The 12,968-nt window shown below is 37.7% G+C and overlaps 1 protein-coding gene across 2 annotated transcripts in view; it reads left to right on the top strand.

The window, feature by feature from the left end:
* SLIT2 (slit guidance ligand 2) overlaps positions 1-12,968 on the top strand; it is a gene marked incomplete at its 5' end in the record, with an annotated part of 271,246 nt that overhangs the window by 243,177 nt on the left and 15,101 nt on the right. For both annotated transcript variants that reach the window (XM_082482340.1, XM_082482341.1), the window contains 4 exons: positions 4,207-4,300; positions 6,247-6,384; positions 6,476-6,716; positions 7,053-7,183. In XM_082482340.1, the coding sequence (XP_082338466.1) occupies positions 4,207-4,300; positions 6,247-6,384; positions 6,476-6,716; positions 7,053-7,183 (604 nt within the window). The remainder of the gene's footprint in view (positions 1-4,206; positions 4,301-6,246; positions 6,385-6,475; positions 6,717-7,052; positions 7,184-12,968) is intronic.

Consider the following 12,968-nt stretch of genomic DNA (forward strand, 5'->3'; position numbering starts at 1 on the left):
CTTGGGTTCTTTTGGTTTGTTCTTCTGGTATTTATATTTTCATTCAGAAATTCGGTATTTGATGTACGTATTTTGGATTCCATCTTGATTTTCTTCGTGTTTTTCTTTTCACTGATCCTGTGTGCAAGTCTGTCATGAATGCTACTCTTTCATTATAATGAAAGTTTGTACTTGTGTACAAACACAAGTACAAACAAGTACAAACACAAGTACAAACGTGTTTAAGAGACATTTAGATGTGGTGTTGGGGGATATGGTGTAGGGGAGAACTTTGTAGAGTAGGGTAGGTGGTTGGACTCGATGATCCAAAGGGTCTCTTCCAACCTAGACAATTCTATGACTCTATTCTATGATTCTATGATTTTACATAAAACTGACTCTTTCGTTCATAGGTTTTTTTACATTATTATTTCACTACACGGACCACCATGTTTACCACGATTCCCGCTTCCTTCCCTAGGCTACTTGCTAACAGACTGTTTAACTAAAAGCTCCCTCCAGTGATATGATTCTGGTCTACTTCCCAGTGCATGCAGTTTGCAAACGTGAGAGGGAACTTTCCTTCCTTTTACGCTGTCACAGCACAGAGTCCTGTCTTTTAAAGACAAGTGGGGTTTTGAATCATTGTTTCTCCTCTTTTGCAGTCTGTGCACTTTTCTACAGAGTACTCAGATCAAAGTCTGACCATAATCTCAAATATACCTGACGATGTTTTCAAGCCGTTTGGCTGTAGTAGGCCCGGTAGTGTAACGTTAAGCTTATGATCTCAAGTGGACATTTTTCAAAACTGTAAGCCTGTTCCAAACTTAAATGTCCAGTTTGACCCTCAGTCTCTATGCGGGTTTCACAGCTATGACTTGGGAATTAAGACTTTTCAAGCGCCCCTGAGCTTTTCAAGAGGCGATTCAGCTTTCAGCGTAGTTCAGAAGATGTTAGGGCCATCAAACTATGACTACTGAAATGCAGTGTACCCTGACTAAGACATCACATATTTTATATTTATACCTGAATGGGGGGAAAAAAAAATCAAAAATGGACAGGCTTAGACACTACTCGGTAAAGCTGTTTGCCACACAAGAAATTTCAGAGGTCTGTGCCAATAATAATCTAAGCCACGGCCCAATTACTATGTTGTAGTAAAATCAATGCCGGTTCAGTAAAGTTGACAGCAGTGGTGACATTGCTTGCTCCTGTTAAGCCAGTCCAAATTTGCCTTTTTCTAGTTATTTTGGGGCTTTTCCACTGAACTTTTACTGTCAATCTGTCTAGCAAACCTCCAGCCCTCCTTGAAAGATGGGTTCAGTATGTCACTTTCTGAAAGTCTCTAATATACCCTTAGAATTAGCAGTCTTGGGAATGACTAGAGGTGTTTTTCTCCAAGTCTTGTAAGTACTGAACAGCCATATTTTTATTATTTGTAATTGGGTTGTCATACATTTTGCAGTTCTGCATGTAATTTAATATAGAATATATGCCACAATAAGATATTGGGGGGGTGTATATATATGCATATGTACACATATATGTAGGCACATATATACATTTCTAAGCCATAGGAATGTGTATAAACTAGGTTAAAAACAATAGTGATTTTTGCTTACTCCACTCGATGTTCCTGGAAATCTGAATTCTCTGTTCACATATTTATATCTGTCTTAAATTTTGCTGTCCTTTAAATGGATTTCAGCTATTGCAACAAGTTCTGCAAATTGCCTAAATGCTATGTGAAGAATTACTTCCCTCGTATATGTATTTGTTTGAACAAAACCCTTTGAAAAGAGAAAGGGATCTGTTTTTTGTTTGATATACCGTGGGACGCAAAGAATCCCTGGTATTTCAGGATTCTTTGTGCACTGACCTAGTCATAACAGTTGCACATTTCCAGACTAATAAGTCCATTGAGAGTTTGAAGAGGCTTTGAGGATAGAATTCAAATCCTTTGTATTAGTCATCTTCAGTGGCCTGCATTTGATCTTCATTCCGTTTCCTACATATATTGACTAAGTCACATTGTTACTGACAGTTTTCCTGAGGACTGTTAAGTAGCCTGTGCTTGAAGGCCGTTTTCTTCTGTTAACTCAAAGCTTTATTTGGATTTGCGGAGAAAATGCACTACTCGCAAACCGGTAATGTGCTAGCAATTACTTTTTTTTTTTTTTTTTTTTTTTAAATCATCTTTGTTTAGAACCAGACTGGATCTTTTGGATGGCTGCAAAGGACTTGTCTAGCTGGTTTTGGCTTCTCCTCTCATTTTTGAAGATGTAGAGATCCCATGTCTTATCACACTTAGCGTACATAATTCAGATGTGTTTTTATCCAGCATAACCATTTTTGGCTCTGCTTCAGTTTTGCCTGTTTCTCTGTCCTTGCTTTAATGTAGACTGTTCCTCAACTCTTTTAAGTTTTTGTTTATTTGTCCATCGTTTGACATAAGTTCTACGTACCCTAAGAGATAAATCCTGGAAATAATGTCTCAAGTCTTGGGTAGTCAGTATTCATATTCACAATATGCAGTTTTAAACACTAGTATGTAAGCACACTTGCTGTGGAAAGGACAAATTGCTGTGGAGGATCTGTTGAACCTGTAAAAAAAAAAAAAAAAAAAGTCAAATAGACCTTTAATCTTCCACCTTTGCTTTTAATTTATTATGACGTGTATGTCTATAATGCTGGAGAAGCCCACGTAAGCAGGAAGACAGCTTCTGTGCGGTGCTAAGCGCTTGCCGAGGAGCAGTGTAAAATGTGAGAAGCCTTATTGCTTAATGACATTAGTAGCTGATGAACTGACACACATACGCGCCTATGTATTCTGGGAGGTATCTTCATTCATACACTCTCTCCAAAATCTCCATTCCAGTGTTATTGCCCTATACTTTTCTCCCTTTTTCCAATCTGCCTGCTCCTGATTCTACCCAAATTGTGTCCCTAAGTGGTCTGTCCTCCTTTCCCCATACCGTGTTCGTGGTGGTGCTGTTCTCATCCTCAGTACTGAGTTAACAGTTAGAGGAAAGAGGTGAAGCCACTATATGTCATTTTAATCTCAGGCTGCCCTCCAGCAGATACCGATTCCTCGACTAACTACACTGCAGGCCACTACCACACTCAGATAGGTGAAACTGAGGGATACCAAATATTGTGCCTCTTTGAAGGAAAGCGCAGCTTGAGCGGTGAAAGGCTCTGCTCCTCCACTGCTGTCTTCTGCTCTTTTCTTCTTCGTTCTGGTGTACGCTTCTACTCCTCTCTGCTCACTAGCTCATGTTTTATTACTTGATGAATGACAAGGGGCGACCCTACTCCTTCCATCGTTTGAGGGCCCGATAGACCTGTGAGTCCCTGAATTCAGCAGGCGTAGGGTTCATACCTGTTGATGGTACATATATGCTTCATATGGATGCTGGAATAAGTATATCAATCTTACAAACCAGGGATAAGCTTTGCAAGTGCACTATTCGTTGTATCTTCTGATTAGTTAGGGAACAAGATATTGCTGATCTGTTTACACGCCTGTAAGTGTTTCCGTGTCATAAAGTTTCAAATAAAATCATATTTTAACCATATTAAATATTTTAGAGATTATACGGCCCATGTTGGAAATTAGAGCCACTGCTTCTAGCAGCAGGGAAGGGAAGATATTTCACATAGGTTTATTTTATTTTTTTTCTTTTCACAAAACAGTTTATAGATGATTATGGTATGTTAACAAATACAAAAATTGGAGAGTCATATTTAAGAAAAAGTAGACAGCAAGGTTTCATTTTGGAACTTGCTGGAATTGTGTTGACATGCAGTGATATTGACAGTTATTTTTCCAGCTAATAGATTACTTGTATTGCAAATCTGTGTATTTCTGTGTGTAATGTGCTTAGAAATAAGAGAAAAGCATATTGATGGCTTCTTGGTTCTAGCAAGAAGAGATTCAATCACTAGTGTTTTGCTATACAGCAGAGCTAGATAAATACTGTAAAAGAAAACATATTTTTTTCACAAAATTACCTTTTATATCCATGGATAGATGATTGACATTGAACTATTTTTTTTTAAGTCGTCAAAGAATAGTATTTATTGTTATTGTTTATGTATTAATGAAGTATGCATTTTTCAGTGTTAAAAAAAAAAAAGTTGTAGCAGTTACTTTTAAAATAGCAACAGCTATTTTCAGGCCACTGTGATATTTTCACTGAATTGACAGCATACATTATATTTCAGGTGAGCTCTGTGAGGAGAAGCTGGATTTCTGTGCTCAAAACCTGAATCCTTGCCAGCATGACTCGAAGTGTATTTTGACACCAAAAGGATACAAGTAAGTCTAAAATATTGTCACAGTTCAACTGAACCTAAATTTCTATTATTTTTTAACCCTGCTTAGCTTCTTTTCCTTTTGTTTCAGTGGAAACAAGTTCTATTATCAAAATACTAATTTCAGTTATTGTCAACCATTATGGCAGAAGGCCATTAGTTTCACGTAGATCCACATTATTGTCTTAAATATATTTTACCCAATTTTACTGATCCTTAACAGATCTAATTCCAGTCAGATTTTAAATAGGAACACAGAGTAAAGCCATTAGTCTACGTGACAGTCTATACAAAACCCTTTTAATAGCTTGGACAGTAGGAAAATAATTGCATTTAATTGAAGTGGAATAATTATAGTGCTTTCTGAGAATTGTGAAAGGGATTATTAGGAAGGCATACTGGAAGGTATAAACTAAAGAAGTCCATCGCCAGGAAAACTAATCTTTAATTACACCCTATCCTTACCAAAATTAATTAGTATGCACAATTTAAAGTGTTTTTAATAGGCTTTAGGTTAATAAATACAGAAAACCTGCAGCTTTCAGTTGTTGTCATAAGCACCTGTTTTATGCACAGTATGCTCTTGTGCTAAAATCAGATTTAGTATCATCCCTACTACTTATGAAATGACATTTTATTTAAAATACAACAAAAAATATTCAAATGTATTAAATATTCAAATGAACATGAAATTAAGTTTATAGTTTTCAACTGGAAAACAGAAAAATTGTTGGATTTCAATTGTTGTGTCTTATGTTTATTTTCTTCATGCCACTTCAGTAAACCTAGTTTGGCATCTTATACTTTACTGACTAGTTCATTAATTTTCAGTGTTACTTTCTGACATTTTAAATCAGAAAATAGCAATTGCAGTAACTTCAAGAATGTATCTCATTCAGCTTTTTAATAGCATGCTTTATATTCTTTTTTCACTTTTCTTAAATGTATATGTCGTTGAATAAAAATCGAGACATAGTTGATTAAAGTACTTAATTTAAAGTTACATGGCTATTTAAAATCACTCTTGCCACTTCAGAGCAAATTTTAGATACTCAAAGAAACACCACCAAGGAGGGAATCACAAGATCTAATGAAATCAATTACATACAGCTTCATTTAAAAACAAATATGTGGATGCATGAATTTGTAATCTTTTCCATTTATTTTTCACAGAGTTCTGGGCATTCACTCAGTCTAATATATGAGAATTCCCTGAAGAAACACCACTAGCCTTAACAATGAGAGTTGCATGGGGAAAAAAAAAAAAAAAGAACCAAAACCAAAACAACATTATATACTGCCTTGGGGATATGCTGTTTCTAGCTCACTGGGGGCTCAGGGAGGGCAGAGGAGGTGTTTTGAGACTTCTGTTAGTTCACTAACCATGGAGCTATTTATAGTAAATCAGGCTGGTGGAACTTCAAGGGGAAAAAAATTTATGCATAACCTCTAAACTGTGTAAATGGACTGTTGGTCTATTCGTAGCTGTTAAGTTGACAAAGAAAATCTCCATCGGTATAATACAAGCCTTGGATTATTTGTCTCGGTTTCAGCAGCTAAGCATATTGATTATTTTTAGTCTTCACAGCCACTTACAACACGCTGTAACATTCTGCATTACTCATAAACTCCAAGAAGAACTGTCAAAACGATTCATGTAGGCTCTCTAGATTTAAACCACAATTCTTCAATATAATGGCAGATGAGTGAGCATGGGTGACTAGCAAACCTGTATTCATTACATATGTAGATTCCCCATATAATAACATGATTAAGCTACAAAGTCTTTACGCACAAAGTCACAGTAATGTGTGACAGTAATGTGTCACAGGAATGCGTGGGGGTTTTTTTCTTGAGTTTTAAACAACTCAGTAGTTCGTTAACTTTGTCATAAGCAGACTGTATTGTTAAAAGGCACTGTGCTATCCCACTTGCTTTCCTGTTTCACAGGTGTGATTGCACACCGGGATATGTGGGTGAGCATTGCGATATTGACTTTGATGACTGCCAGGACAACAAATGTAAAAATGGAGCACAGTGTACTGATGCGGTCAATGGATATACATGTATTTGCCCAGAAGGATACAGGTGAGAAGGATCTGAACTAAGTACAAACATGTATGTCTTCTCTCAAAGTTGGGGTTTTTTGGAAATACTAATTTCTTCTGTTTGCATTTAGTGGCTTGTTTTGTGAATTTTCTCCACCCATGGTTCTACCTCGCACCAGCCCTTGCGATAATTACGAATGTCAAAATGGAGCCCAGTGTATCATAAAAGAGAGTGAACCAATCTGCCAGTGTTTATCAGGCTACCAGGGTGAGAAATGTGAAAAGCTGATCAGTATAAACTTTGTCAACAAAGAATCCTATCTACAAATCCCTTCAGCTAATATACGTCCCCAAACCAATATCACTCTACAGGTAAGACTGCTTGTGTTGTAGATTCTGGTCTGGAAAAGAGCGTAAATGACTTTTCGTGGTGCGGAAAATTAGCCAAAGTTGTCATTGGCTCACCTAAAGAGCTTTTCACAGTTTGAGCTAAAAATCTTGAAGAGTCACTGGAATAACTCTGTATTCATAGTGAAGTAGATGGGCTTATTGTTAGGAAGAGAATGAATTTCGCCAGGTTGTCCTTCAAGGAAGAATTTTATAGCGAAGTAATAGACTATGGCAGTAAATTCAGAGATTCACTTAATACAGCATTTTGATTTAATATTTATTTTTAGTTCTTTCTAAGTGTTTCTTTCTTTTAACTAGATTGCCACAGATGAAGACAGTGGGATCCTGCTCTACAAAGGCGATAAAGATCATATAGCGGTAGAACTGTACCGGGGTAGAGTGAGGGTCAGTTATGACACAGGATCTTATCCAGCCTCTGCTATTTACAGGTGAACTCAGATGAAACAAATTTCTAACTGAAACCCAGCGTGTATTAATTCCTTATATCAAGGTCACATTTTTGAATAGATGGTTAAAAGAAATATATGCAAATGAATGTATTGATTGTCAGACATTTAAAACCTATTGCCAAAAGGCATGGCTTGGAAAATAACTCTAATGCAGATATGTCAGAAAGATAATAGATTATTTGATCCATTAAAACTGAGTAAGAGTTAGCTTTCAGCAGAATATTTGTACATTTGTGTAAAGCTCACATGTGGAAGTGGAGTTTTTTCCATCGCGTTACTGCCAAGTAATTTTCTAGTGTGCAGGGTAAAGTGCAGAACTATACTGCATAAACAGAAATGAAATGGAAGTTTCTCTTCTCTTCTCTTCTGTGTTAGGCAGTCATATAATGTGGGACTTTTCCCTGGCAAGTGAAGAGAAAGCTAAAAACTTGATTCTGAAAAAAGGCACTACCCTTGGAAAAAAAAATGTCTTTTGCTTCCAAAGTCATTAAGAGACAGAATCCACATCTGCTTCTGGAGCATAATTTTTCAGGTTTTTTTAAGTTGAGTTTCTCTGGTTCTATGAAAAATTACCGCCTGAATTTCCAGGGAGGTTTTATTTAGCTTCTCAAGAACTTGCAGGCAGATGTTGCACAAGTGAGCAAAAAGACAGCAGGCATCACTTCTTGGCTTTCATTGCCCTATTGTTGCTACAAATACATTCAGAAGTGAAGGGGAAGTGTTAAAGGAGTTTTCCTCCAATCTTCTTTTCTTTGTATTTACACCTTTTGTGTTGTAAAATTAGATCTAGTGTATATTTACTTGCTGCAGTTTGTAGCAGCTGACACTGTTCTGCATTCTATTAGGGTCGTTTCATTGAAAGTAAATGATTTTTAGAAATGATTGCTCTCAAACGGCAATATAAAATCAAAAGCTTAAGTTTATAGAGCAGGGAAACAATGCTAGACTTTGTTAGGTAATAACACCGAGGGAACTGTGGGTTTAGTAGATTACTAAAAGCATTCCACAGAACAAAATTCATTTCTATAAAATACAATATAAAGTTGTTTAGTAAAAACATAGCCTTTTACAATAAGTATCTTAAGGCTGCTTTTATTTTCTGGTGCAATATGTATTTCACAGGGTTTTTTTACAATTCCATGAAATGATTTAACATGTGGAAATAGTGTATGTATTTTAATTGTATACATTTTCATATATTAAAAATAGGATTTAACTTTACAGGAGATTGAAGAATTTAACACTAATTTAAAATTGCATGAAACATTCACTTTTCTCAGTGACTACAATTCACAATAAGATTATTTTTCTTTCCTATCTGGGATAGTGTTAAAGAAGTTTAGATTGTTTTTTCAGGAGTTTAATTATTTTTGTTGATTTTTACTTTGTTAGGTACAGCTGTATAAGAATAGGAAGCAATAGGAGTCAGGATCATATGTAATTTCAAGTTATTTTTGCTCCTATTTGTTTAATCTATCCAGAATACTTCTTCTCACTCAAAACATATATTTCATTCTAATCAATTTAACGCTTTCACCACTATTACTGGAATAAATACTGGTAATTCACACTTGTCCATTTTAGTTTTCTAGAAAAAGAAAACTAAAACAATACTCACACAGGTAAAATTAAAAACCATAAATGTAGAAGGGATAAATAACAAAGCAATCAATTACTGAACAGTCCCAATTAGCTAAGCGTTACAGAACGAATAGAGGCATCTCCCCTACATAGTTTATCAGCTCTTTTTAATTATGTGACAGGTTGAAAATGCAGGCGCAGTGCTGAAAGGGATGGGAAATGTAGTGAAGTGTTACGGGGTTACACAGTTGTTTAGTGAAGCAGATACACACTTGGATTATTATTATTATTATTATTAACCCCCCTTTCAAATCAGTATGATGGTGAGTTTCTAGGAGATATCTGAACATTGTCACGTAATGGTACTGAGATCAACTGTAATGAAGTCTTGCTCTTGAGGGAAGTGCATATGCAGGAAGCCATGTATACATTTCCACATTTCTGTATAAGTTTGTGCATCTAGTGATCACTGTACAAATCGGATATTATTTCATTTTTATTGGTTGTGGGTTGACACAGGGTGCATTCCTTCAGAAACAGACTGCTCCAGCATGGGTCCCCCATGGGGTCACAAGTCCTGCCAGCAAACCTGCTCCAGCGTAGGCTTCTGTCTCCACAGGTCCATAGGTCCTGCCAGGAGCCTGCTCCAGCACAGGCTTCCCAGGGGGTCACAGCCTCCTTTGGGCGCATCCACCTGCTCTGGTGTGGGGTCCTCCACGGGCTGCAGGTGGATATCTGCTCCACAGTGGAACTTCATGGGCTGCAGGGGGACAGCCTGCCCCACCGCGGTCTTCACCATGGGCTGCAGGGGAATCTCTGCTCTGGTGCCTGGAGCACCTTCTCCCCTTCCTTCTTCACTGACTTTGATGTCTGCAGAGCTGTTACTCTCACATATTCTCACTCCTTTCTCCAGCTGCAATTGCTGTTGTGCAGTAACTTTTGCCCCCTTCTTAAATACGTTATCCCACATGTGCTGCCCTCATCGTTGATGGGCTCGGCCTTGGTCACCAGCACTTCTGTCTTGGAGTCGGCTGGCATTGGCTCTATCAGACACGGGAGAAGCTTCTAGCAGCTTCTCACAGAAGCCACCGCTGTACCAAAACCTTGCCATGCAAACCCAATACACTATTTCAGGTTCTAGAAAGGAGTATGTTGTAACACAGGATCTTTTACACATTATACTCTAATCCCTTCATCCTTTCCAACCTATTCCTATTTTTCTAATTTTTGTTTCCAGCTATCCCTGTTTCCAGTCCTTACTGTTTTACTTTCCTAGGATCTTGGTGACATTTCCTTCCCTTTTTCAACTCTTTACCTCCTTTTCACCCATTCATTGCGTGTTGTCTTTCTGTACCTTTGTTACCTATGAAAGCTGTCTCCTGTCATGTTTCCTGTCCTTCGTTCAGTCCCTCCCTTTGGTTTCTTTCCTCCCATCCCTCCCTTCATTTTTTTTCTAAGCCAGCTAGATCTGGTCATCTTTGCTCAAAAACTGCTCACAGACAGAATCTACATTAACCTACTGATTCACTTTTCCTTTTCTATGCCCTTTCTCTATTTCCTCTATTCTCTCATCAGAATGAGAACCACACGGTTTCTTTCTCTGTCCATGTTACCTTGATCTGGCTAAGGTAATACCTTCTCTTGGAATGGGTTGGCAGGCCCAGATCCAGCAAGTACTACTGCAGCCCAAAAGTACAGCTGGAGGGAAGGTGTTAATCATCTCTGTGTTGAAATATAGCCAGCATGGACAAAGAATGAGGAGGTATAGCCCTCCAGTTTCTGTAGGCTTCCATGTTTTCAAGATTTTAACACCTCATCTAAGTGGATTTTCAAAAAGATGACAAATGGATAGACGTGGTGGCAGCCCACGGCCGAATGTCATGACCTGCAAAGCAGGGTAAATAGAAGCATGTAGGAGTGCATTCCCTTCAGTTTGGGCAAATACCTGGTCTGTTTAGAAAAATAAAAATCCATTTCAGGCACCACTCAGTATGGACATTTTTAGATGAAACAGTTGAAGTTTACCAAAATTATAAATAGCTAAAATAATATTGGGAAATAGTGTTGTGGGTTAATGCCGGTAGACAGCTAAGCACCGTGCAGCCGCTCACTCACCTCCCTTTCCACCCCCAGTGGGACAGGGGAAGAGAAAAGGAAGAGTAAAAGTCAGAAAAATCATGGGTTGCGATAAAAATAGTTTAATAACCAAAGGAAAAGTGGAGGAAGTAAGAAAGAAAACAAAACACGGCAAGTGCTGCGATTACAGTTGCTCACCCCCTCCCATGGGTAGACTGATGCTTAGCCAATTCCCAAGCAGAAGATGGCTAACCTACCTAACCCCCCCTCCTCCTCAGTTTACTGCTGAGCATGACATTATATGGCATGGAATATCTCTCTGGTCAGTTCGGGTCAACTGCTTGGCTGTGTCCCCTCGTAACCTCACGCGTGCCCCTAATCTATTCGCTAAGGGGGCAGAGTGAGAAACAGAGAAGGCCTCGACACCGTGCAAATATTATTCAGCAATAACTAAAACATTAGTGCATTATCAGCATTGTGTTGGTCACAAATCTTAAACACAGCACCGTATCAGCTAAAGAATATTAACTCCATCCCAGCCAGATCCAGTACAAATAGGTGATGAATTATAAAAGCAAACAACTTAATGTATTGTGTTTTACCAGAGAGATATGAAGACGACTAAAGAGCATTTTAACTCATAATGTTTAAGAACAACAAAGTTTAGGAACGATTTGGTAACAGGGTAGATAGTTTGCAAACTAAGATGGGAAGTTGCTTACAGTGAGAAGGACAGAAAGGAAATTAAAAAACTGAGAAGTTTATTAAGAGATTTACAGATTTCATTAAGAAAATGAAGATTCGTAGACAGTATAGGAAAAAGAATAAGCCAAGTCGTATTCCGTTGAACAATGATGAGATGCCTGAAAAAGAGGCCAAAATAAAAAAAAAAAAAAACAGCCAATAGCGAGATTCAGATAATATAAATGGCAGTCAAGAAATGTTGTGTTGAAAAGGAGTCGAATGGGAGCTGTAAATCCTACAGAGGTGCTTGCAGTAGCAAAAAAACAAAGTTACAAACAGATGATTTAATCATGATAAATATGGTGAATCAACAATAACAGCAGTCTCACTGTGTAGAGTGAATGAGAATTGCTTTACCAATGGGAATTGACTGCAGAAAGAGCCATCATCCCAAAAGCACTCATCAGTCAATCTGAGTAACAAGATGACGTGATGTCAGCGCCAAGGCCAATAAAGAAAATTAATTCATTGGAGATGGTTATTTGGGAAAAGTTGATCCACTTGGGTTTTGTTCTGTCTGGATGTCCATTTTTAAATGTTTTTTACACCAAAAAAGAACCAAACCCTTTTCATTCTGTAAACTAGTTTTCATCATCCGTTTATTGGAAATATGGGAATATTTCTTCCCAAATCAGTTTTCTACAGAGTTCCAGAAGCTTTAAATCAGTTTTTCTTACAGCTTTTCATTAGGATCTATGCATTCAGCTCTCATTTCTCCAATGGGAAATGGGCTAGAAGTAATGTAAGTGCATTGGCAGGAAATATTGCACAGATATGCCTTGCGTTTATTTCCCCTTTAATTTAAACCACCCTTACCTAGGAGGGCTCCTCTTTCTGCAGTAAATTTTTACCAGTAAAACAGCTTAAGCTAGAAGCTTTTAATAATCACTCTTAACAGAGACACGTTCCCTTTACACATTATGTTTTATGCATCCCTGCAATGACCTCTTGCTATAAAAATGCATGTTCTGTGTTGCTGTCATCCTTTTAAATACTATTGTGTGAAAGGTTAATAAGTTGTAAAATAACATAAGTTTCCTTGAACAAGAACATTATATTAGGGTTTCTTGCTTACATAAGTCAGTAAGTCATAAGCGTTTTGATTTCTTAGCACAACTTTTTTCCCACATTCATTGAAGTGTGTTAAATAAATTAATCCTGGCACTTTTCATATTGCTTGATCACAGCAAACAAACCTCTTAATACCTTGAATAGACTTTACTCTTTAGGAATGATGAACCCTGACCTTTTCCTTCCCCCCATGGAACCTGGCAGTCCCTCTCCTGCCCACTCCCAGAAAGTGTTTATCCTGCCAGTGCCTGCTCTGTTGTGTTTGCACTTTCACACAGAGCTGAGTTTACGT

This window comes from Vanellus vanellus (assembly GCF_965231255.1).
Source record: "Vanellus vanellus genome assembly, chromosome: 4".
Classification (NCBI taxonomy): Eukaryota; Metazoa; Chordata; class Aves; order Charadriiformes; family Charadriidae; genus Vanellus; species Vanellus vanellus.